This window comes from Abrus precatorius, unplaced genomic scaffold, assembly GCF_003935025.1.
Source record: "Abrus precatorius isolate BTA unplaced genomic scaffold, Abrus_2018 Scaffold4, whole genome shotgun sequence".
NCBI lineage: Eukaryota > Viridiplantae > Streptophyta > Magnoliopsida > Fabales > Fabaceae > Abrus > Abrus precatorius.
In genome coordinates, this window is record NW_020874384.1 from 2,032,149 (window position 1) to 2,054,305 (window position 22,157).

At 29.2% G+C, this 22,157-nt stretch overlaps 3 protein-coding genes across 3 annotated transcripts; 1 reads left to right on the forward strand and 2 right to left on the reverse strand.

Moving 5' to 3' along the window:
- Window positions 1-1,304: 1,304 nt before the first annotated feature.
- Window positions 1,305-4,331, reverse strand: LOC113864697 (B-box zinc finger protein 24). The gene is made up of 3 exons (XM_027498719.1): window positions 3,903-4,331; window positions 2,625-2,924; window positions 1,305-1,539 (listed from the first exon to the last, which is right to left on the reverse strand). The coding sequence occupies exons 1-3, from the start codon at window positions 4,083-4,085 to the stop codon at window positions 1,306-1,308; spliced, it is 717 nt and encodes a 238-aa protein (XP_027354520.1). The 5' UTR covers window positions 4,086-4,331; the 3' UTR covers window position 1,305.
- A 4,456-nt stretch (window positions 4,332-8,787) lies between these two features.
- On the forward strand, window positions 8,788-10,410 carry LOC113865005 (RHOMBOID-like protein 13). The gene is made up of 2 exons (XM_027499303.1): window positions 8,788-8,861; window positions 8,960-10,410. Exon 2 carries the CDS (start codon window positions 9,289-9,291, stop codon window positions 10,102-10,104), a length of 816 nt encoding a protein of 271 aa, XP_027355104.1. The 5' UTR covers window positions 8,788-8,861; window positions 8,960-9,288; the 3' UTR covers window positions 10,105-10,410.
- Window positions 10,411-18,134: 7,724 nt separating this feature from the next.
- On the reverse strand, window positions 18,135-21,438 carry LOC113865004 (protein FAR-RED IMPAIRED RESPONSE 1-like). The gene is made up of 2 exons (XM_027499302.1): window positions 21,339-21,438; window positions 18,135-20,470 (listed from the first exon to the last, which is right to left on the reverse strand). Exon 2 carries the CDS (start codon window positions 20,440-20,442, stop codon window positions 18,415-18,417), a length of 2,028 nt encoding a protein of 675 aa, XP_027355103.1. The 5' UTR covers window positions 20,443-20,470; window positions 21,339-21,438; the 3' UTR covers window positions 18,135-18,414.
- Between the last annotated feature and the right edge of the window lie 719 nt (window positions 21,439-22,157).

The following is a 22,157-nucleotide window of genomic DNA, read 5'->3' on the forward strand; positions in this document are numbered from 1 at the left end:
CTTATCATAAATTTGGGCTTTTGCTGCAACCTGTGTAACGTGCAACAGAACTCGTGATCCATTGATCCATTATGATTGCTCGCTTGAATGAAGTAGCACTTTACCATTGAAAAAAGAAAGTACAAATCCACCACAAACTCGTTTTAAAACAAAGTATAAAATTACTAAGTAAGTTTTCTTGATCGACCCAAAAAAAAAAGACTTAGTAAAGCTTGATGAACATCAAAGGCTTGAAGTTGGTTGCCTTTATTTGTATCATAAGTAATCTCAATTGAATCTTTGTCAATGAACTCGTAATTTTGTTGGCTTTTAAAGGGTTTTGATGGGGATGTTTTCATTTCTCGTAGAAAATGTTCTGAACAATTTGGCTAAGGAGATTTTTCTTTTTCTATAATGAAAACTGGAAGGTAATTAAACTTTTCTTGACAATGAATATCTTCATACTCTTGAAATTTCGAAAAGACAAGATCAGAAGGTGGATAAAAGTATTGTACAATAATAACAACCAAAAGTATTGTAATATTGTAAAATTATTAATTTATTGCGGGTTGGGATCAAAAGATTTTGAATAAAATGAGACTTTGTTGCACAAATTGTGCTAATGTTATTTTTTTCTAGTGTTTAGAATTTGTTGATCTCACAAGTCTCTCCACAAAGTTGAATTTTGCATGTGTTGTACCCAAATTACTTAGACAAGAAGTTGGGTATTTCAGATCAATGTTTTACATGGCTGTCTCTAATCTTTGTTGAGAATAGATTAGTGATATCGTGATCTCTGTACTCTTAATTCATGCTTCTTTGGAATGGCAGAAGAGAATTGAAATTGATTGATTGTTCGCAAATGTTAATTGCAGTTGGCTTCTTAAATCACGAAATAACCATAAGTATTGCATGCCTTCAGCTATTAGGACAAAATTATTTTCAACACAAGCATAAAACCATAAAAAGTTAGTGTGGATGATGTGGTGTGTGCACCTGTAGAGCATAAACTATGATCACAATGACCAAGGAAAATTTAATCCCCTAAGGTTTAATCTATGCTACTCTGAACATCAAACCATTAGAAGGTCCTAAAATGAGATATTTATCAACTTCACAGAGCTAATTAACATATCATTACTTACTATCCTTAGAGAAGTATGCATATACAACTCATCAATCTACAGATTCATGCAAAAGTCCAGATGGTTATGAGCTTTAGCCAAGATCAGGCACATTGTAAGTGTTCATCATCTTCTTCACCTAGTATGCATATACAACTCATCAATCTACAGATTTAGGCAATTGTCCAGATGGCCATGTGCTTCAGCCAAGATCAGGTACAGTGAAGTGCTCATCATCATCTTCATCAAGGACTTCAATCCTAGGCTTTTTGTATGACATGAAAAATTTAGGGGCTTTGTGTGAGGCAACATTGCTAGTGTGTGCCACTGGAAGTTGAGGAACTTCAGCTGCAGTTATAGCTTCCTGAGGAATCTGTTCACCGAAAAGACCCACATCTGCTAGCCATTCAAGCTCTCCAAACTCCAGGGATTGCTTCTGAATAAAGGGAAACAGATACACAGTTCCAGACATTATAATAAGGTACAGGAGGAACATCATAATTAAGTGTTACAAATTCATAAGGGCTAGGACAAAAATCTCCTTACCATAGCCCTCAACAAAATACAGAACAAATATGATTCAAGGCATTATTTAAAAATGACGAGAGTCAAATAAACCAGAATCAAAAGAACTAGTCTCTTCCTTGATAGTTTCTTTTGTCATATAAAATTTAGTGCTTGACGGTGTACACTTGAAACAATTATACGGGACCATGGCAGTACAATTCTTCACTATAAAGTATAAACTCCCTTGCTCATAAATCATATCTAGCAAGTAGCAATCATTAATCAATTGAAAAATAACTGCTTTCTTGTCTGTTATCATCCATCACAAAAACAAACAAAATTATGTGTGGATATTCCTATCTGAGACTTAATTAGACCAATTGATTGAGAGATTAATTTCTTACTGAGACACGGTCCCAAAAAAACAACTGAAAACATAATTCCTTGATGCATTTCACCAACAATGGATACCACTTTAGCTTTATTAGGGAAAACTATCTTAGATTGATCACTATTTGAAATTCTACAAGGACAAGTTTGGTTTTTGCTTTGAAGGGGTGTTTTCCCTTATTAACTTTAAAAGCAAGGATAGAGAGGGCACTAAATAAAGGGTGAGTGTTCTTTATTTATAAGATAATTATATGATAACTACAATAATAAAAAATGAACATCATTGCATGCTACTCAATTTATCATCATTCTAGAATGTCATTTAATGACATGCCTATTCTTTTATGAAAAAATAAAACAAATTTGCCCCAACAGTTCTCAAGTATTTAAGGGCGAATATACAGAGGTGTTTTCAAGATAAAAACAATAGTTTCCACAATTTTAAGCCATATTAAGCTTGATGTGCGATGTTCATAAGTTCCATGATGATAGGCTACCGCATGCTATTACGAACAAAACAAATAATATGTACTAATCATTCTAGGTTATTTCATCAAAATCATTCTAATCTCTTGGCTTAAACATGCATGATGCAACAATAATTTTGAAATTAAGATATCTTACTTTGTCTGGGCATTCAATGTCTGCTAATTCCAATAAGTCATCAACAGCCCAAGAGGATGAAAAATTAGGCACTTGCTGAGAAGGAATTTTCACAGGAACTTCTTGTGCATTGGGATTAGATGGTTCCACTTGACTTTTTTCATTGCCTTTGGTGCAATTTGAACCCAAAGCCACCCTAATACCAGTAGCAAGGAAGCGCTGGTGATTCGCAGAAAGGCTACCAGCTGAATGAATTGGCTCATCACAGTCCTTACAAAAGAGTGCTCTGTCTTCAACACAAAATATGAAAGCTGCCTTATCCTATAGTTCACATGTAGGAGAAAGAAAAGAATTAGGAGAAAGTGGATAAAATCATCCTTGATCAATAGAGCTTTCAACTCATATACTCTACTTCAATAAAATATAAACTAATCCCATATACTCAAATAAACTTACTATTATATACTTAGAATGATCAAATGAAGTTATTAAATTATAAACTTTTGGTCCAATGAGTATAGAAATTTATTTCTCCTCCAAATTCTCCAATTTAGGCGGGGAACCAAAACTAAATGAGAAGGGATTTTCCTCTAACTGAACACTATGTTTGTGACGTAATAAGTTAGAAACTTGTGGCTTTCAAGATTTGTAGAAGCATAAAGAAATATCAAAGAATAAGCCGAAGTAAACTACACGGATTATGCAATCAAATGTTACAAATACAATCCTCACACTGAACTGTGATCAAGTTTTCTTAAACGCTGTCACTATAAATTCTTATGTGTTATCCATTGTTTGGTTTAATTTATTTTAAAGAAATAGTTGCCTAATTTTCCGACCTCATCCAGAGAACATTTGAAAAACAAGCAATAATTACTGTAAAATTAATCTCAACCAAACATAAAAGCATATCCATAAATGTTAAACAGACTATTTAATAAAACTCAGATAAAATCTGAACCATTGAGAGTATCACTAAGGATTATCCCTCCGTTAGCAGTTAGCACGGTGTTAAATCTAGTGTCATGTTTCACATCTCTCTAGGTTTGTTATATGAACAATTTATAACCACACTCCTAAATGTCCAACTTGTTTCTCATGTAAAATAAACACACTAATATACCGTAAGATCTATTGCGAAGGAAAAAGAGGCACAATGAACCATCCATCCAAGCAAAACAATATTTATCATTTGATGATATCATGAAACTAGAAGATATATACATATATAGACCGAGAATCAAGCTACTTGCTTGATAATTCTTTATAAGTATACACAGACAAAGTAAAGGGAAATACTTGGCATATATCACATCTGGGAAGCTTGTTTGATAGACATTGAAGGAGAAGCCTCTGGTGCTTGCTGGCAAGCTTGTTTGCAGCATGAACTTCAACGTCACATTTTGCACACAAAGCAGCTTCATCCGCGCAACAAATCACTGTTGCTGGAGCCTTCTCACACACATCACACTGAATTCTCATGTTCTCTATCTTTCTTTTGAAAACGGGATTCAGAGAAAGACCATGCCAATATCAATATGAATGTGAACTGAGAGTAGAAGAATATAAGAGTTTGAATATGAATAGAAAAGAAAAAGTGAAGAAGATAACATAAACACTGATTAATAAGCAAGAACAATATGTCTGGGCCAAGGAAAAGGAAGTGACTGGAGGAGGGTACAGTTGATGGGGTGTGAATGAAGATAAGGATTTGATTAGATCTTACGTCCCAGAACCATGAAGTGTGGGGTCATATTGCCATGCATGTGGCAATGGAAGCTCCACGTAGAAGCAAGTTGTTGTTGTTGTAGATATTCTTATATGTGGTCCTTCTTCTTCACTTCTTCATTTCTGTCATCACATTGCCGCATCATATGCTGCACAATTGACACCTTTAATCAATAGGAATCACACGGCCTTGCTTTTATGTTAAAATCATTTTAAGAAAAATATCTTTATTTCATCATAATTTTTGTGTACTCACTTCTACAATATATTTAATTTAGATATAAATGTATGCACACTTCAATGATATTAATTACAGTTATTATCCTTAAATTTATGTTTACAATCCTTTAATCAGTATATGCTTAGGGTTGGAGAAAATCTTATACTGGGAGCAGTCTCTGTGAATATTTGACATAATTTAATAAGACTGTATATATTAAAATACAGACATATATCTAACTTGATTGAATTAAATTAAAAATTAAAAATATTAAATATAATTTAAATTCAAAATTGAAGGTTTATATCCTATGTTTTATTAAATAAATTTAAATTAACCTGATTAAACATACCTGCTAGTTGGACATCACATGGTGTTATACTTTTTTGCCTTGGATATCGAACATGTGTGTTTGTTTTTGCGGTGGAAAGTGACTAAGTTCCCATTTAGTCAGAAGCAATAAATGGCTCCTTTTGACACACTCTAACATCGGACTTCATGGTGAACTGATGCTGAACCATACGTTATAATAATTATAATCCTGTAGAACGTTATATGATGAGATTTTTCTGGAATAGTTCACCATCAAAATTACTGAAATAAATGAAATGATAGAATTCATATAAATATTAATTATTTATTAATTTTCCTTTTTTTTGTTGCTTATTTTTTATAGAAACTCTTTTAGCTTTTATGGAAATTCAATCGTTTGAATTTTTGTTATTAAAAAGTCATTTTTAATTTTTGTAATTAAGTTAGGTTAAAACTGTTTCAACTAAAAAAAAGAGTAAAAATCAATTATGCATTTTATTATTTTTTATATAAAAAAATGATATCCTAAAGTTGAAGTTAATCTTACGAGAAAAAATGTCTAAAAGATTAAAATATATATGTAAAAACATCATTCTTTTAATTTTATACAATATCTATTAACTCAACTAGAGACTAATCTTCTAAACTATAATAAGGTGCTAAAATAAAGAAACTCCCGACATTTTTTTCTGCACACGTAAATCATCCAATAACAAATTAATAAAATATAATTTAATATTTTATATCAATAAATATTTCTAAAATTATTTTATTGATTTATTTTTATAAATTATATTTTATTGTTATTATTATATATAAATAATATATTTAATTTTTATTAAACAAATATTATTAAAAATTAATGTATTTATATTTCAATTTAATTTAAATACACTATCATACAATTGTGAATTACCACATCAACAAGAATTATTAATTTCTATAATAATTATTACATAATATATTCTAATTTGTTGACAATATAAATATTCATTAAAATTAATTAAAATTAAAATTTTATTATTTAGTCTTTAAACTTATGTTAGTTAAGAGTGTTTATGGATTAGATTTTTAAAAAATCAATTGAAATTCATTTAAAATCCAATTATATTAATTGAATTTTAAATCAATCTATTTTAATTTTTTAAAAAATAATTTAAATTTAAATTTAAAATTTAGATTTAGTTTAAAATTAATTTTAAACCATTTTTACATATGATAAAAATATACTATAAATATTTTTATATTATTATTAAATTATTATAAAAAATTTAAATTTTATAATAAATAATATAACATTATATTTATATATATATATATATATATAGTTAAGTATTAATATTTATTAAAGATAAAATATGAATACAAAAAATACTCTAACCGATTACATCATTAAAGAGAATTAACAATACATGTCAAGAGAATATTTACATATATTTTAATTTATTAATATTTTTTTTATTTTATTAAAATAATAAATATTTATATATATTTTACTTTTTATCATCTATTCTTTATACAAATTAATTATATGAATTAAATTTTAAGCTATTTTATTTTATTATTTTAATCATTTCAAAAATAATTTTAAAATTTAAATTTAGTTTAAAATTGATTTTAAATTTAATTTTTGTTAAACTAGTTTTAAATTTACTTTTACGTTGAATTAATTTTAAATTTAATTTTTAATGTAAATTTAATTTTAAATTTAATTTTTAATGTAAAATTAATTTTTAATATATTATATTTTATAGAAGTGTATAAAATAATTATTATTATTTTTAACTTATTTTTAATAAACAGAGTTTATAATAAAAGTTTAAATTAAAACCTATAAAAATAAAAATTAATAATATAAATAATTATAAAATTATTATATTATAATATTTTAAAAATTAAAAAATAAACATAAATATAAAAATAATAGTAATAATTAATTAAAAATATTTATTATACTTTAATATTTTTATTATTTATTTTAATTATAAAAATTAAAATTATTAAAAAATATTAGTGATAAAATGTAGTTACAATAAAATTTTGTAAATTAATATAACATGAAAATTTAATAAGTTAAGATATAAGATAATAACTTTATACATATAAATTTAAATAAATAAATAAATAAATTCAGTTTTAGAAAATAGATTTAGACATTAAACTAGTTACACAAATATAATTAATAAAAAATTTAGTTTAATATGGATATAAATTTTTAAAATTAATTTAATATTAGTTATGAACTGAACTTATAAAACTGAATTTTTTGAACATCTTTAATATTAATAAATATTTATGATGTAATATTTTCTTATGTACTTTAATATTTTTATTATAAAATAAATTGATGTTTTATTATATTTAATCTTTAGTAAAAATACATTTAATACTCATTAAAAATATTCTTAATCAGAGCATTTTTTATGTAATTAAATTGTTTAAATGTGTAAGTTTTCATTGTATATAGATTTTATAAATGAAATTACACATTTTATATATATTTTTAGTGCAATTTTACATGTTATGCTTATTAAAATAATGTCCATGTTTTAAAAATTATTTATCTCCTAACTCAAATAAAATATTGGAAACTATTTACAATCCCACTCATCTATTTGACTCAAACCCATTATCCTTATATAGATTAGAACGGTGGTTGGTTAAGAACTATGTATGCATTGCAAATATGTATTACAAAAATAAAAGAAGTATTTTTAAGTGTTCTTTTAATGAGATAGACAACATTTTCCTAATAAGTTCTATTACTCAAACCCATTATGTGTACTTTCTTGTTTCTGCTTTTCACTTTTCATCTCATTTTGGGATTTTAAAAAAAAATAAAAATTATCTTTTCTTTCAGTTTTCACTTCTTTAAAAAAATTTTAAGGTGAAAAACCAAAGGATGCCTCAAAGTTTAAACGGCTCAAAATTAATCCTTGCTTGGGATTTGTGACTTAAACATGACATCTCTTATTAAATAATTTTTTAAAAATTAATTTTAAAAACATTTCAAAATTATTTTTTAAAATAAAAAAAGCTGTATATGTAAAAAAAAAAGTTTTAAATATATTTTTAGTTCTTATAATTTTGAAAGATATTGATTCAGTTTTTCTATTGTTTTATTTTATTTTAGTTTATAAATTTTCTAAATTCATTACTTTTAGCTTCTAATGATGATGTAGTTGTTTTTTAAAAAAATTGACATACGCCACCCTCTTAAATACTAAAATTTTTAAAAGAATAAAAAAGTAAAGACTAAATTAAAATACTTTTTGGTTTATTTTCTCTTACCTTCCTAAGAAATAGAGAACAATTAGAAGGACCATTGCAGCAATGGTCCTTGTACCTTGAGATCTAAACAGGAGAGGCAGTAAACTCAGTTTTGAATGCATAGAAAATGCAACAAAGATAAACTATAACCTTTGAGCAAAAAACCAAAAAACAAACAAACGGCAAGGATTCGTCGACACAATGCTTTTGCATTATATTTTATCTCCTCTCATTTATATAATATTTATCATATAATTATAGTACTATTATTTTCCACACTCCTATATGTTTTAACCTTTTACCTTTTTTGAAAAAAACATATGTAATAATATAATATTGTATACCTTTTATCGTCAATACATACTATTTTTATTTACATCAATCATTCCTGACTTTTTATATAAAATTTAAAAAGTTAAAATAATATTTAAAAATGAAGAAAATTTTATCAAACAATAAGAAGTAAAAAATAATATACTAATTTTTAAAATAAGGAAGTTGAGAAGATAAAATCATGTTTTTTTATAAATCGTGTATATTTTTTCATAAAAAATAAAAAGTAAAAAAAAAAAAATGCATCCACCATTATATATTTTAGATTTACCCTAATAAATTATTATGAACACAGAGATCATAAACTGTCAACGATTAAGAGTTAAATAAGCACAAGCTTCTACAAGCGCAGGCCATCCATCGAAGGACTCGAATCGTCTAGTAGCACAATCAAGGTGAGCCTTCTTCATTTCTTTGATCCTAAAACCCATTTTCCCTTTTTCCAATGTAAATAGAAACCCACAACTTTATTCATATAATTGAACTTCTTCAGTGTTGTTCATGAACTCCTTCAAGTTAAAGATGTTACCTTTCTGGTTATGTTCTCGCGCAATCCCTTTTCCTTCTTGAGAGAGCTTTTTGTTCCGTGCTGGGGGACACGTGTGCAAATTTTCAATTGCTGGGTCTCAATTTCTGAGATTTTCAGAAAAAATAAAAATAAAAAAACCCTTGAATTTGGGGGCTTTGGATTGAATAGAATTTGTTGTCTTGGTTGATTGTAAATTTAGTGGCCATTTTTGCTAAAGTTTCAATTTTGGAATTGCACAACTGAAGCTCATATACGGGGGTGGAGAGAAATTTGAAGGGATTGGATTTTGAGAAATGGGGAAGCCTTTGTTTTATGAGATCTTGGAAAAACCAGCCACGAGTTGCATCATAGGAATATGTAGTGCTATTTGGTTCTATATACAGAAGAAAAATATTGGGTATTCACATGTGGGTCTGAGTTATGAAACTGCTATAGAAGGGCATTATTGGAGGATAATTACCTCTGCATTTTCCCATATAAGTGTTATTCATCTTGTTTTTAATATGAGTGCACTTTGGAGTCTTGGGGTGGTAGAGCAGCTGGGTCACTTAGGTCTTGGTGTTGAGTACTACTTGCAGTACACACTTGTGTTGGTTGTTTTATCAGGGGTGTTGGTGCTGGCAATGTATCATTTGTTGATTCAAAGATTCAAGCTTGAGTATTTTCGTCGAGTGACGGCTGTTGGGTATTCCTGTGTTGTTTTTGGGTGGATGACGATTCTTTCTGTGAAGCAACCATCATCCAAGTTGGATCTCTTTGGATTTCTCTCGCTTCCTATCAGTTTTGCGCCGTTTGAATCGCTTATTTTCACTTCAATTATTGTTCCTCAGGCAAGTTTTCTTGGCCATTTATCGGGGATTGTTGTTGGTTATGCTATAGCATGGGGTTTGATTCATGGGATGACCAATTACTGGGCAGTTTCCTTGTTGGGTTGGATTGTGCTTGTCTTTGTTTTGAGTCTGAAGAGATCAGGTGCACTTGACCTAAACTTTCTTGAGATTGAATCTGTTACTGATCCTTCCTTACCGTCTGTACGGTTTTTGGCATCAGGCAATGGTAGAACCCTGCAGATGAGTGCATTGCCAAATGGAAATGTTGAAATTGTCTAATGTTAAACTGATATATCATTGTGATATCAGATGTTGCCTTGACACAGTTGATATTAATAGCAATATGATTCCAATTCTTACACTATAGAATTTGTTCAAAGCTTCAGTAATATTGTTTTCAGAGTTTGCATCTTTAGTTATGAGATAATGAATGTTCTCTGTTGCTGTAATGTTGGAAGTGATACTGCTCATCGCAAACACGCTGCTACTTTTTGCTCTGTTTTATTTGTGTGGTAGCACCTGATTCTGTTGTGCTCAAGATCATATAAAGATATATTATTACCATTTTAGCATATAAATAGAAATTAGTGACTAGGTTTATGGAATTGAAGTTGATTCTGCAGTCTGGGCACACGGTCTATTACATTATTGACTGCATGATATGATCAGTGATCACTGAATGATCTGATTTGGTTTATCATGATTTCTGTTGCATGGATGATAAGATGTATAAAGATATATTATTACCATTCTTCTCATCCTGAATAACTCACATTTAGAACTTTATATACTTCAGCAACAACACCAATCAATATGTACATCTAAAAGTAATTGGCTGATTTATCAACAAAGCGAAACCAATGCCAAGAATTTTTCAATCATGCATGGGAAAGAATAGGTACATGAAGTATGTATGTGTACGTGTGTTCGTAATTCAGATACATAGACACACATACAAGGCAGAAAATTTGTGAGCAATGGGAAGCCTCTGCAGAAGGTAATTAATTATACTACAATTGAGATCTCAAGTTAAGATTTTATAATGTGAATTAGAACATGCCTACTTCTGGATCAAGAAGACTTCAAGAAAAAAGCTTTTTTTTCCCCTTGTCTTTTGCTAAACGTTTTTCTTTAATTTATTTTCCCTGTATTTTAAATTTTTGGGAAGATTAGGTTGTTTGTTCCGAAGGATAGTTAATGATCCAGGGGCGATGAAATCAAAGTGCAAGAATTTCTCCATCCATAATCACTATGCGCTTTTCCGATCTTATTAAGAAAATAAAAGCCTTTTTATTAAATTTCAAGTGCACTTCAAATAATATGAGGAAAAGAATGTAGATATAATAGCTGTTTTTAGTATTATTTTCTATTAAAATTCTAGTTTACTCATAATATGATAAAGGTCAATGTTGATTTAAGATAAAATTTGAGTTTTAATTGAAGAACAATACAAATTGTAATGTATTTAAGTTTTTTTAATAATTAATATTACAATCTTATGGAAATTGATAAACTTTGAGTTGAATTATTGGAAAAAGGATAAAAACGCAGTTGCCATAGCATGATCATCAAAAGTTAATTTCGTGTTTCATATATTCTATTTTGAGTATATCTTTATTTTATTTTTAAAATATGTAGAGTTGTTCAAATCATTCTCTTAAATTTAAATTTTAGTTCATAAAATTAACTATCATCAATTATGCTAAGGTTAAAAATAATTTATTTGTCTTTAATTTTTAACATTTTCAGTCATAAATTCCTTTTTCATTTTCTATTTCACCCTTCTTCCATGATGCCTTTTTTCTTTCCCTGGCCATTCCTACAACAATGTTTACGTTGTAAAGTTCCTTTGTCTCAGATTTTATTATCTAAACCATTGGATCCAAGCTTCACATGAAGATTTTTGGTGAAGATTTAAAACGAATTGGATGAGGAATGAGATATAATAAGGACTAATTTTATTAATGCTAGAGGATGATTTTTCATTAGAGGAGGCGATGTTAGAAGGGATTTAGGATGTGGAATGGGTTCACGAAAATGTTGGATTTAAATGTGATTTTAGTGGGTGTGGTGATAGAAAGCAAGAAAATTGGTTGAAAGATGATATTTAAGTTATTGTGAACTTAAACTTGTTGAGTTATGTATGAGATAGAAAAGATGAACTTTTGGATTGAACAAAAGAGAGAATTTTGGAGAGAAAAAGAAAGTAAAATTACTTCAGTGAAAAAAAGTAAAATAGATTCCATGAAAAAATGAACGTTTTTGCAACAACTATTAGAGAAAAGGAAGAAGGTGTTATAAAAGAAAATAAAATAGAATCCTTATTATTTGAAAACGTTAACAAAATGAACTATTTTTAAAAGATTATAAAATAATATTATTTTATTTTATGTTCAAAGTGAATTATATATGTCACTTAATATGACAAATTATCAATCTGCTACTCAATTTTAATATTTTTTAATAAATTAATGTGATTAATAATTGTTAATTTTAAAATTTAAAAACTAACTTTAATTAAAGTTATACATTTTTAAGAAATAAAAATGAGAGTTTATACATTCTATTTTATTTATTTCGTTGTGTAAATAATAAATTTATAAGCTCGAACTATACAACTGTACCAGAATTGAAAGATACAATTTCTTTGGTTAAACTTCTAGAGAATGATCAGCTTATCACAGAGAACATTCAGGAAAGATTTTGCTTCTTTTGAAGTTACGTTTGTAAGTATTCACATATAACTAATCTATGTAATAGGATATTAGAATGCATGCAGAGAACTTCATTGGATTATCATCATAATCTTTTATGAAAGTACGTGCGTGAAATTCAACTCAACATTGCAAATAAGAAACTCAAGCTAATTACTTCAACCAACACTCTTGGTATGGCTTGAGGTACATTGCACTGTATGAGCAAGTTTTGAACGGGCTAGGACTTCAATGGAAATCAGTGTAAATATCAAAGGCATTTTGTTAAAAGTTGCAGCATACTTTGGTTTATTTAAATAGACGTATCCCTTCTTATTTTCTGTTTAGTAATTAACTGATTAATTTCACAAAATTGCGAGATTAATCTCTCGGACCAGAGGTGGTGGTTGGATAAAATCCTCCACACAGGTTAAGTTCATCCAATGAAGAACCAGTTTTCAGTTATTCCTTCTTATTTTGTTGACAAATTTAAGTGTTGTTATACCCTTGTTTGCAGTGCTCACTTTTTTATATTACTAGTAAATTTTTTATTAGTGTACAAATATTATTAAATTAGATTATTTTAAATAAAAAATATATTATATGACTATTTTTAAATTTAATAAATTAAAAAAGAGTAAACATTATAATCATTAATAATAAAATTCTATTATATTAAATAAAATTAATACATAATGTAAAAAAAAAAAACTTGATATGATTTAAAAAAACATTTCTTAAAGACATTTTAGTTTGAAAAATAACCTTAAAAATGTTTCATTTGAATTTTTTTTAAAACACTTTCATTTAAGAATTAGTATAATATTGATATATATTTACAAGTTTAAAAGTAGATTATTTAAATTATTAAGAGAGATGAAATGGTTATTAACCATGAACAAGTGTGTTGGTTCATGTAAGCATCTCTTGGTTTTAAAGAAATGACCTTCAAGTGAAAGGTTATGACTTTTAAGGGTATCTCTTGATTTTAAAGATATAACTTTCAATTGAAAGGATATGACTTTTAAGGGTATCTCTTGGTTTTAAAGACATGATTCTCAAGTGAAAAAAAATGTAATTGTTTACTTATATTTAAATCATCAACTATAAATAATCTCTATTATTGAACACGTAAAAAACTTTTACTGTGTGTAACATGAGTTTGAGTGTTCATAAATTTTAAGTTCAAGAGAGAAAAATTTCTTGTAATTGCTGGAAAATAAATTTTAAGGTTTCATTATATCTTGGGGGAGTATCGTCATCAACACATAGCAACTTTGTGTGGGAGCGAATATCTCTCTAAAGATAGTGATTTATTTCGTGCATTGAAACCATTATTTTAATTTTCTTGTTCATCATCTTCTACACTAAGTTTCTTAAGAATTTTAGAGAGATATTATATTGAAGATGACTCAAAATTAGAATACTATTTTCAAGGTCATGAATCAAGAGTTTGTCAAACTAGATTAATTCGATGGAACAAACTTCAACCGATGAAATGACAAAATGATGTTTCTTCTTTCAGTATTAAATCTTGCTTATGTGCTTGATTCAAATACCACAAAAATTCCTAACACTGTTGAAAATGCAACTAATGAAGAAAAGGAAAGAATTGTCCAATTAAAGAAAAAGTGTGATGAGGACACTTTTGCATGCCGAGGACACATTCTCAACACCTTGTCAGATAGACTTTATGATTTCTACATGTCAATTCAATCACCATTAGAGATCTGGAAGTCTTTAGAAGAGAAATGCAATAATGAATGACAAGGTATGGATAAATTTATCATGTTAAAGTACTTTGCATTTAGTATGGTTGAAAACATGCCTATCATGGATCAAGTTCATGAGTTACAAATTCTTGTAAGTAGACTTCGTGATCTACAAGTAATATTTCCTGAATCATTACAAGTTAGAGCAATTATTTCAAAATTGCCTTTATCTTGGAAATGATTATAAGAAGAAACTCCTACATCTTGGAGAAGACTTCTCTATTGAAAGATTATTAAGACATTTAAGTATATAAGAGAAAACTCAAAAACGTGATGTTGTGTATCTTTCTCAAAATTTTAAAGTGAATCATGTTGGAGAAATAAATGCCAATAAAGGCAAAAGAAAGAAATCCTTTGTGGATGCTAAGCAAGATAAAAAAAGACAAAGAGAATGCTACCATTGTTACAAAAAAAGATATTATATCAAGGAATAATAGAGTTGAACTTTACATCGAAAAAGAAGTTCAACTTGGTAAATGTACTTCGTATGAACTTCATGTTCAGATATAAGAAAGAATTGTACCTTAGTGAATATGGTTAATTCAATGCTATTAAATGCTAAGGTGCCTCATAATCTATGGGGTGAAGCACTATTGACGGCATAGGATATGCTCAAAACTCTAAGACATATAGAAAGTTTAATGTATGCAATGCATTACACTAGACCAGATATAGCTTTTGCTGTATGCAAACTATCAAGATTTACAAGAAAACCAAGTAATCAACATTGGAAAGCTACAACAAAAATTATTGGTTATCTCAAGAAAACTATAAACTTAGGATTACACTACAGTAATTATCCTGTTGTATTGGAAGGTTATTCCAACACTAGTTGGATTACAAATCTAAGTGATAATAAGTTCACTTTAGGATGAATTTTCATCATAGGTGGTAAAGCAATAAGTTGAGCCTCAAAGAAACAAACATATATTTCATATTCTACTATAGAGGCTGAGTTTATAGCTTTATCAGCCACCAGTAAAGAAGTGAAATGACTTAGGATTTTTTATATGATATAAAGTTGTGACCACAACCAATGAATGTCATTTCAATCTTCTGTGATAGTGAATCAACCATGTCTAGAGCACATAAAAAAGTTTATAATGGAGAGTCTAGACATATAAGCTTGAGACATGAGTATGTGAGGCAATTAATAAGAGATGGTATAATTATCATCACATATGTAAAATTCCAAAGGGAATTTAGCAGACCCCACTGACTAAAGGTTTGTCAAGAGATAAGGTCAAAGAGACTACTGCTAAACTGGGATTAAAACCTAAAATTGTTAATTGATGGGAACCTAACCTTATTCTAGTAAAACACTAATTTCAAGGTTTAATGGGTAATAACAAGTTATTTAACAATTGAAGCACTAAGATATATATAGGAGAGTAAGTTAAAACTCTTAATGGATTGATAATATTGTTTATCAAAAGATTTTACCTACGTGAATATAGAAGTGGTATGGCTTCATTCAAGAGTTTTAGAGGTTTTATTCTCATAAATATTCATGAGACCAGGATAAGTATATGGCCATAAAAGTGCTTAAAACTAACAAATTCTTCAACTTGAAAAGAAATACAATTTATGTGTGTATAATGTTTGGTACTAACATAGAGAGTAAAGGTTTAATCAACTAGACACCTATTACTCTGGTAGAACCTTAAAGTTTACACTAAAAGAATATTTAATCCTTGTGATATATTTTTTATGCATAAATTGATTTTAAACTTGTAAAGTAATGGGAGATTGAAATATATTTACAAGTTTAAAAGTAGATGATTTAAATTATTAAGAGAGATGAAATGATTATTAACCATGAACAAGTGTGTTGGTTCATGTAGGCATCTCTTAGTTTTAAAGACACGACTCTCAAATAAAATGTAATTGTTCACTTATTTTTAAATCATCAACTATAAATAATCTCCATTATTGAATATGTACAAAACTTTTGACGTGTGTAACATGAGTTTGAGTATTCATAAATTTCAAGTTCAAGAGAGAAAAATTTCTTGTTATTGCTAGATAAGAAATTTTAAAGTTTCATTATATCCTGGGAGAGTATCATCATCAACGCATAGCAATTTTATGTGGGGGCGAATATCTCTCTAAAGATAACGATTTATTTCGTGCTTTGAAATCAATATTTTAATTTTCTTGTTCATTATCTTCTACACCAAGTTTCTAAACAAAGATATATATATATATATATATATATATATATATATATATATATATATAGAAAGAGAGAGAGGGAGAGAAAATGGGTATGCATCCAACTATTACAAATTAATAATAATGATGAATTTGGCAAAATCTGGAGTTTAGTTTTGAGTCTAAGTGTTTGTATATGTACTACATTTTTCTTTTAAAATTGCTTTTAATACCTATTTTTTACATCTGAATATTCAATTATGAAAAAAATGATTAATACATTTCAAAATAAAATTTTTCAATCACTTTAAAATTTTAATTTAAAACTAATAAAATCACTTTTAGAATTAAAATTCTAGAAAATCTGTCTAATAAATTTTAAAATTAAATATTTAAAATTGATGCAAAAAAGGATAGTGATAGATATATCAACATAGGTTATAGCTTATAGTCCCCTTCAGGTAATCCATTAAACACTATTTTTTTTAAGTCACACGTGAAGTGAGCTTATTTTGGCCTAAAAGCTCTAATATATTAAAAAAAGAAAAATTAGAGATGAGTTAGCTACATTTTTGTAGAGAAATTAATAACTATTATGCTATTTTTTAATAAAAAATACATGTGTTTGTTATAACTTTTGTATTAAATTATTTTATTTAAAATTATATTTTAAATATAAAAAATATATTTTAAAAATAAAAAATTCAATCAAATTAAGATAAGTCACAATTTAAATTTATAAATATTTATTAATTTTTACTAAGTTCGTATATTACTGTTCTACGGCTATGAATTTACAACAGTAAATATTAAATAGTTAATATTATATAAATAAATCTTTTTAATAGATTATAATAATTTTTTAAAAGTAATTGACCCATGAATTAGTCGTATTCTACTTATCTATGTGACCTTTTTAACCCTATGAAATTTTTACACGGTGATCTATTTTTTTTGGCCTAAATTAGTTATAATCTATTTGACACCTTTAAGTGGTACCGTCAGCGTAATAAGGATGACGCAAAAATCAATTTCTCACTCCTTGATTGCATTATTACAAGCTAATAACGTTTTGACAACATGGTCAAGGAACTGAGCTGGTACCGTGGAACATGAAGTTGACCACCAAGAATTGCAGTTGTGGGTGGCAATTGACTGTACAATGGTGGGGTATAGTTCAAAAGAAAATGAGAAGCTTTGGATTGGAGCTGTGGCTCTTAATCAGATTGCCACCCTACTTTATCAGTAAATTTTAGTTCGACTTAGTTGACTCACCCCCCAAGCCATGTTCTCAATTTACTTACTGTATTTAGTTACATGTGGTGGCTTGCATAAACTGTATGTAAAAACGCTATTGATTATTAAATGATTTTGAAGACTTCTATGCCTTTGACTACTTACGTTGTTCAGCACAAATATTTCCAATTTACTACAGTTTGGTTTCTAACAGGGTTTTTTTTCAGATTCTGAATGACTTTGTTGATGTCCATCTATTTCAAATGCAGGTGGTTGATATGCAGAATCAGCTCATATTGTATATAATATAGCCCAAAACTGATTACTTTGCAAGATAAAATTTTCAGATCAAATAAGAGGGTAGTTTAAATTTTGTGGTTAACAATGACATACCCAAGATAGCATTTTCATGCACATCCAACCAAACATGAAGGAGGGGAATATTTGGAAATATTTGCTTAAACTACACTGTACGCCAACCAAACATGAAGGGGGTATACAAAAATGTTATTTGCACACCAATAATACATTTGTTACATTGTGGTGTGTCACATTAGCCAAAAAAACAAAAATTCCAACTTGGCAAAAATCCTAAAATAATTACAATTCTTTCCCTCAATCCCCCTGCCTCTTCCTCCCATCCCTTTTCACGTAGAAGCATGCGTGAAGAAACATGCCAAGGCTGCTTAGTGACTTTACCTGATTGTTTGGATCTTTCTTCTTCTTCTTCCTCCCTATTTAGGTAAGAATGCAGGTCGGTGAGTGGATGCAGCCATGGATTGTACCATCCGTTTCAAATCACACAGGTTATTTTGAAGGAAATAGGTAACATGCTCAAACTCTGCAGCAACTTCTGCAATCTCATAAAAGTCCTGGCACAAATTGTCATACCTTTGCATTTGTGTCTTCAATTGTATCACATCGTAACTACTCCTGGTATATGAATGTTTCCATTTTATATTTTTGCTCCATCTTGGCAAAATATACTTTGCTGGTACTTGTTTCACCCTTTCTTGTGCATATACAATAAGTGAATGTCTACACACAATGCCTCTAAACTCAAACAGTGAACACTTGCAGCTAACATCATGATTGTCTCGATGAAATATGACCTCAAAATTAGCTTCCTTTGGTTGTCCTTCAACTATTATGTCCTCCAACACATCATAAGTACAAACGTTACCTTCCACACACTTAAGGGATACAGAGCAATTGATTTTTGCTCTAAATTCAGCTTGCACCTCGTTAAATTTTGCATGGGTATAAGAAGATTGGAATTGTTTTTCAATCATTGAATTTGATCCACAACGAACCATTGTGTTGAATGATCGCAAATCTGCTTCAAACTCTTTTTCTACTTTGTTATGGAGGGCATCATCATACAGTTGAACAAACTGTTGCAAAGAAGTTGTTCGGTTGATATATCCATCGAAAAAGAGATGTATGTTCTCACCCCGTTGACTGATAGACATTCCTGCCCAAAAATCCTTTCTTAAGAAAATTGGAACCCATCTCCTTCGCTCATTGTACAACTCATTCAGCCATTCATTGTCTTGTAAGTTAAATCCTTTGACAAAATAACCCCATCGATCTTCAAATTCAGCTTCTGTGCAGGTATCATAAACTACACCTTTCATGGCATTCTTTATGTTCTTATTATATTCAGCATTTGTTTTCAACTTCTCAGGGATTTTTTTCATTATATGCCATAAGCACCACCTATGTTTGGTGTTTGGAAAGACTAGCTTAATAGCATTTTGTATTGCTTTGCATTGGTCAGTCACTATACCTTGAGGAGGATTTCCTGACATGCAACGAAACCAAGATTTAAATAGCCACACAAAAGACTCTGTCTCTTCAGTAGAAAGTAGACCACATCCCAATAAAACATGTTGCCCATGATGATTAACACCAACAAATGAAACAAATGGCATTTCATACTTATTTGTTAGGCATGTTGTGTCAAAAGTAACCACATCTCCAAATGAATCATATGTTGCTCTACTTCTTGCATCTGCCCAAAATACATTTTTCACACAAAAAAAATCATCCAAGTCTATATCGTAGAAGAAACTTCGATTTTGCTCCTGCATCCTTAAAAAATAACTAGTTAGAGCCCTACCATCACCTTGTTTTCCATTTATATATCTTTTCTTCTGAACATAATTTCTAACATCTCGTTCAGCAAATGATAAATTTTCATAGCCCCCCACATCACAAACAAGAGATTGGATGGTCTTGTTCATCTCCACCCTTGCTTCATGATTGGTTTCTATTGTTCTCTTCAATTGCATGTTAGTGTTTTTGTTTACTTTGAACCTTATTGCTTTTGTAGGGCTAAGCTCATGAGAGTGGTCAAGTACTGCTTTCATTATGTACCACAATCCATCTTCTTTCAAAGAGACTGTAATTCTAGCTTCACAATTATTCTTGATTGTGGGCAATGACTTCAAAGTGTTTGGCACACGATTTCCCTCTCGTGAACATGCTAGTATAAAGTAATGTAACTTTCCATCACGTCGTTTTCTCGAGTTTCTTATCATGAAACCAAATCCCATTCTACAAGCATACTGCCTATAAAATGATTTAACAGCATCCTTGGAAGGAAATGACATCCCCGATGCTGGGCCGCAAGGTTCACAACCCTGATTCAAGTTATCATACATAATTACATCACATTCATCTACTTCTTCCATGGACTCAGCGCCATTATCCGCACTGTTGATTTCCCAACATGTGTCACAATTATTGCTATCCTCCATGAAGGCTAGTATTAAAACCTCCGCAAACCTGCACAAGCCTTTTTCACGTTACTAAAATGTTTAACTTGGTATCAACTACTGTAGCAGTCGTTGTCAACTATATCTACCTAGTTACTTTCTCATAGCATAACATTTAACCACATGTGCACGCCATCAACATATAAAGATCAGCATTTAAATGGAAAAAAACAACACATAACATAAGAGATAATAGTTCCACTACAAATAATGTATACTCCTAACCTCAAAGCTTCATTGTAAGTTTAATTTCATGAATTCAACAAGCAAGATCCAAAAGAGTTCATAGATCTAATATCAACAAATAAATACTAAAAACTTTATCATAGATCAACATAGGCTTTAGCATAAATCATAATTAATCCGTAAAAAAACAATATTCAGTATGTTCTTTTTCTTCACGACAAGAGAGTAAAAGCATACAACACAAGTTGGCCAAAGAGGAATTCACTCAAACAAAGCACGCTTAAAATATAATTCCACTGGAATAATAAACCCTCAAATAAATTTCTTAATATAATTCCACTGCGCAAATCAAGCGCATAGTTTACCAAGACACAATTCACACACTCAAATACAAAACCAGACTTTTTTTGCAAAGTTGGAATACGGAAGTGCAGAAAGTTCCAAATTTTATGACATAGGATCACCCCCCCCCCCCCCAAAAAAAAAAAAAAAAAACAGAGCAAAAACTTGTAAAAAACCCTCGATCAAACACATGGGGAGCAATTGGGATAAATTTTCTGAAGGTGCCCCAATAATTGAAGGAATTTTCAATGGATGCAAAGAACAGGAATCAGAAAACAAACAGTAAACATGACATAAAGCAACATTTGTTGTCAAACAAAAATGATAGGAGAAGGTATATGAGCGGTTACCAATAGACTCTGGGTTAGTGGTCCACGTTGTGGAGTGGAGCACAAGAAGGGACAATGGGGAACCTTTGGTTTTTGGGACACTAAATTCAAAGGGTACAGTGAGGAGAATGTGAAAGTTAATGGGGCCATAAAAAGGCTACAAAATAAGAATCAAATGAGAAGTTGCAGTTGGCTCATGCGTTCTATAACTTGTGCTGTGATGATGAGATGAGATCTGGTGGTTAAGATTTTGTAGTATTTGTTAAATCATCAAAATAACATTTAAAAGTCACATAAGAAAAGTTGCTACTTGCTGGATTATGGATCTAATTCTATCGAAGCGAGCAACTAAATAAAGTAAAAAAAGAAAATTATTATGATTTGAATTAAAGCAGTTTATAAACTTTAGATTAACCGTAAATTGTCTCATTAGTTTTTCACTTTATATGTTTTTACTATATATATTTATTTATCTAATAAGAATCAATTAAAATAACAGCCTTGGAAATGTATTAATCTTTTGAAGTAGTTATTTTTAAATTCTCTAAACCCACTAACAAAATGAGTATTTCTTAATCTGGTTAGGAATAGATTATTTTTTAAAATATTTTTTCAAAATTCTTTTAAGAAATACAAAAAATATTTCTTTAAAATAAATGTAAGCAGATACACACTGAATATTCCTTGAGATTTAGAACATGCGACATTTCCTAAAAACTAGTTTTGCTTTTAAAAGTGGGCTTTGATGCCAGTCCACCAAATTAAATTACATTGAACACTTGAAATGAAAAGTTACTTCCACGTAGATGCATAATATATTATGATTTTTGTTTTATTTTC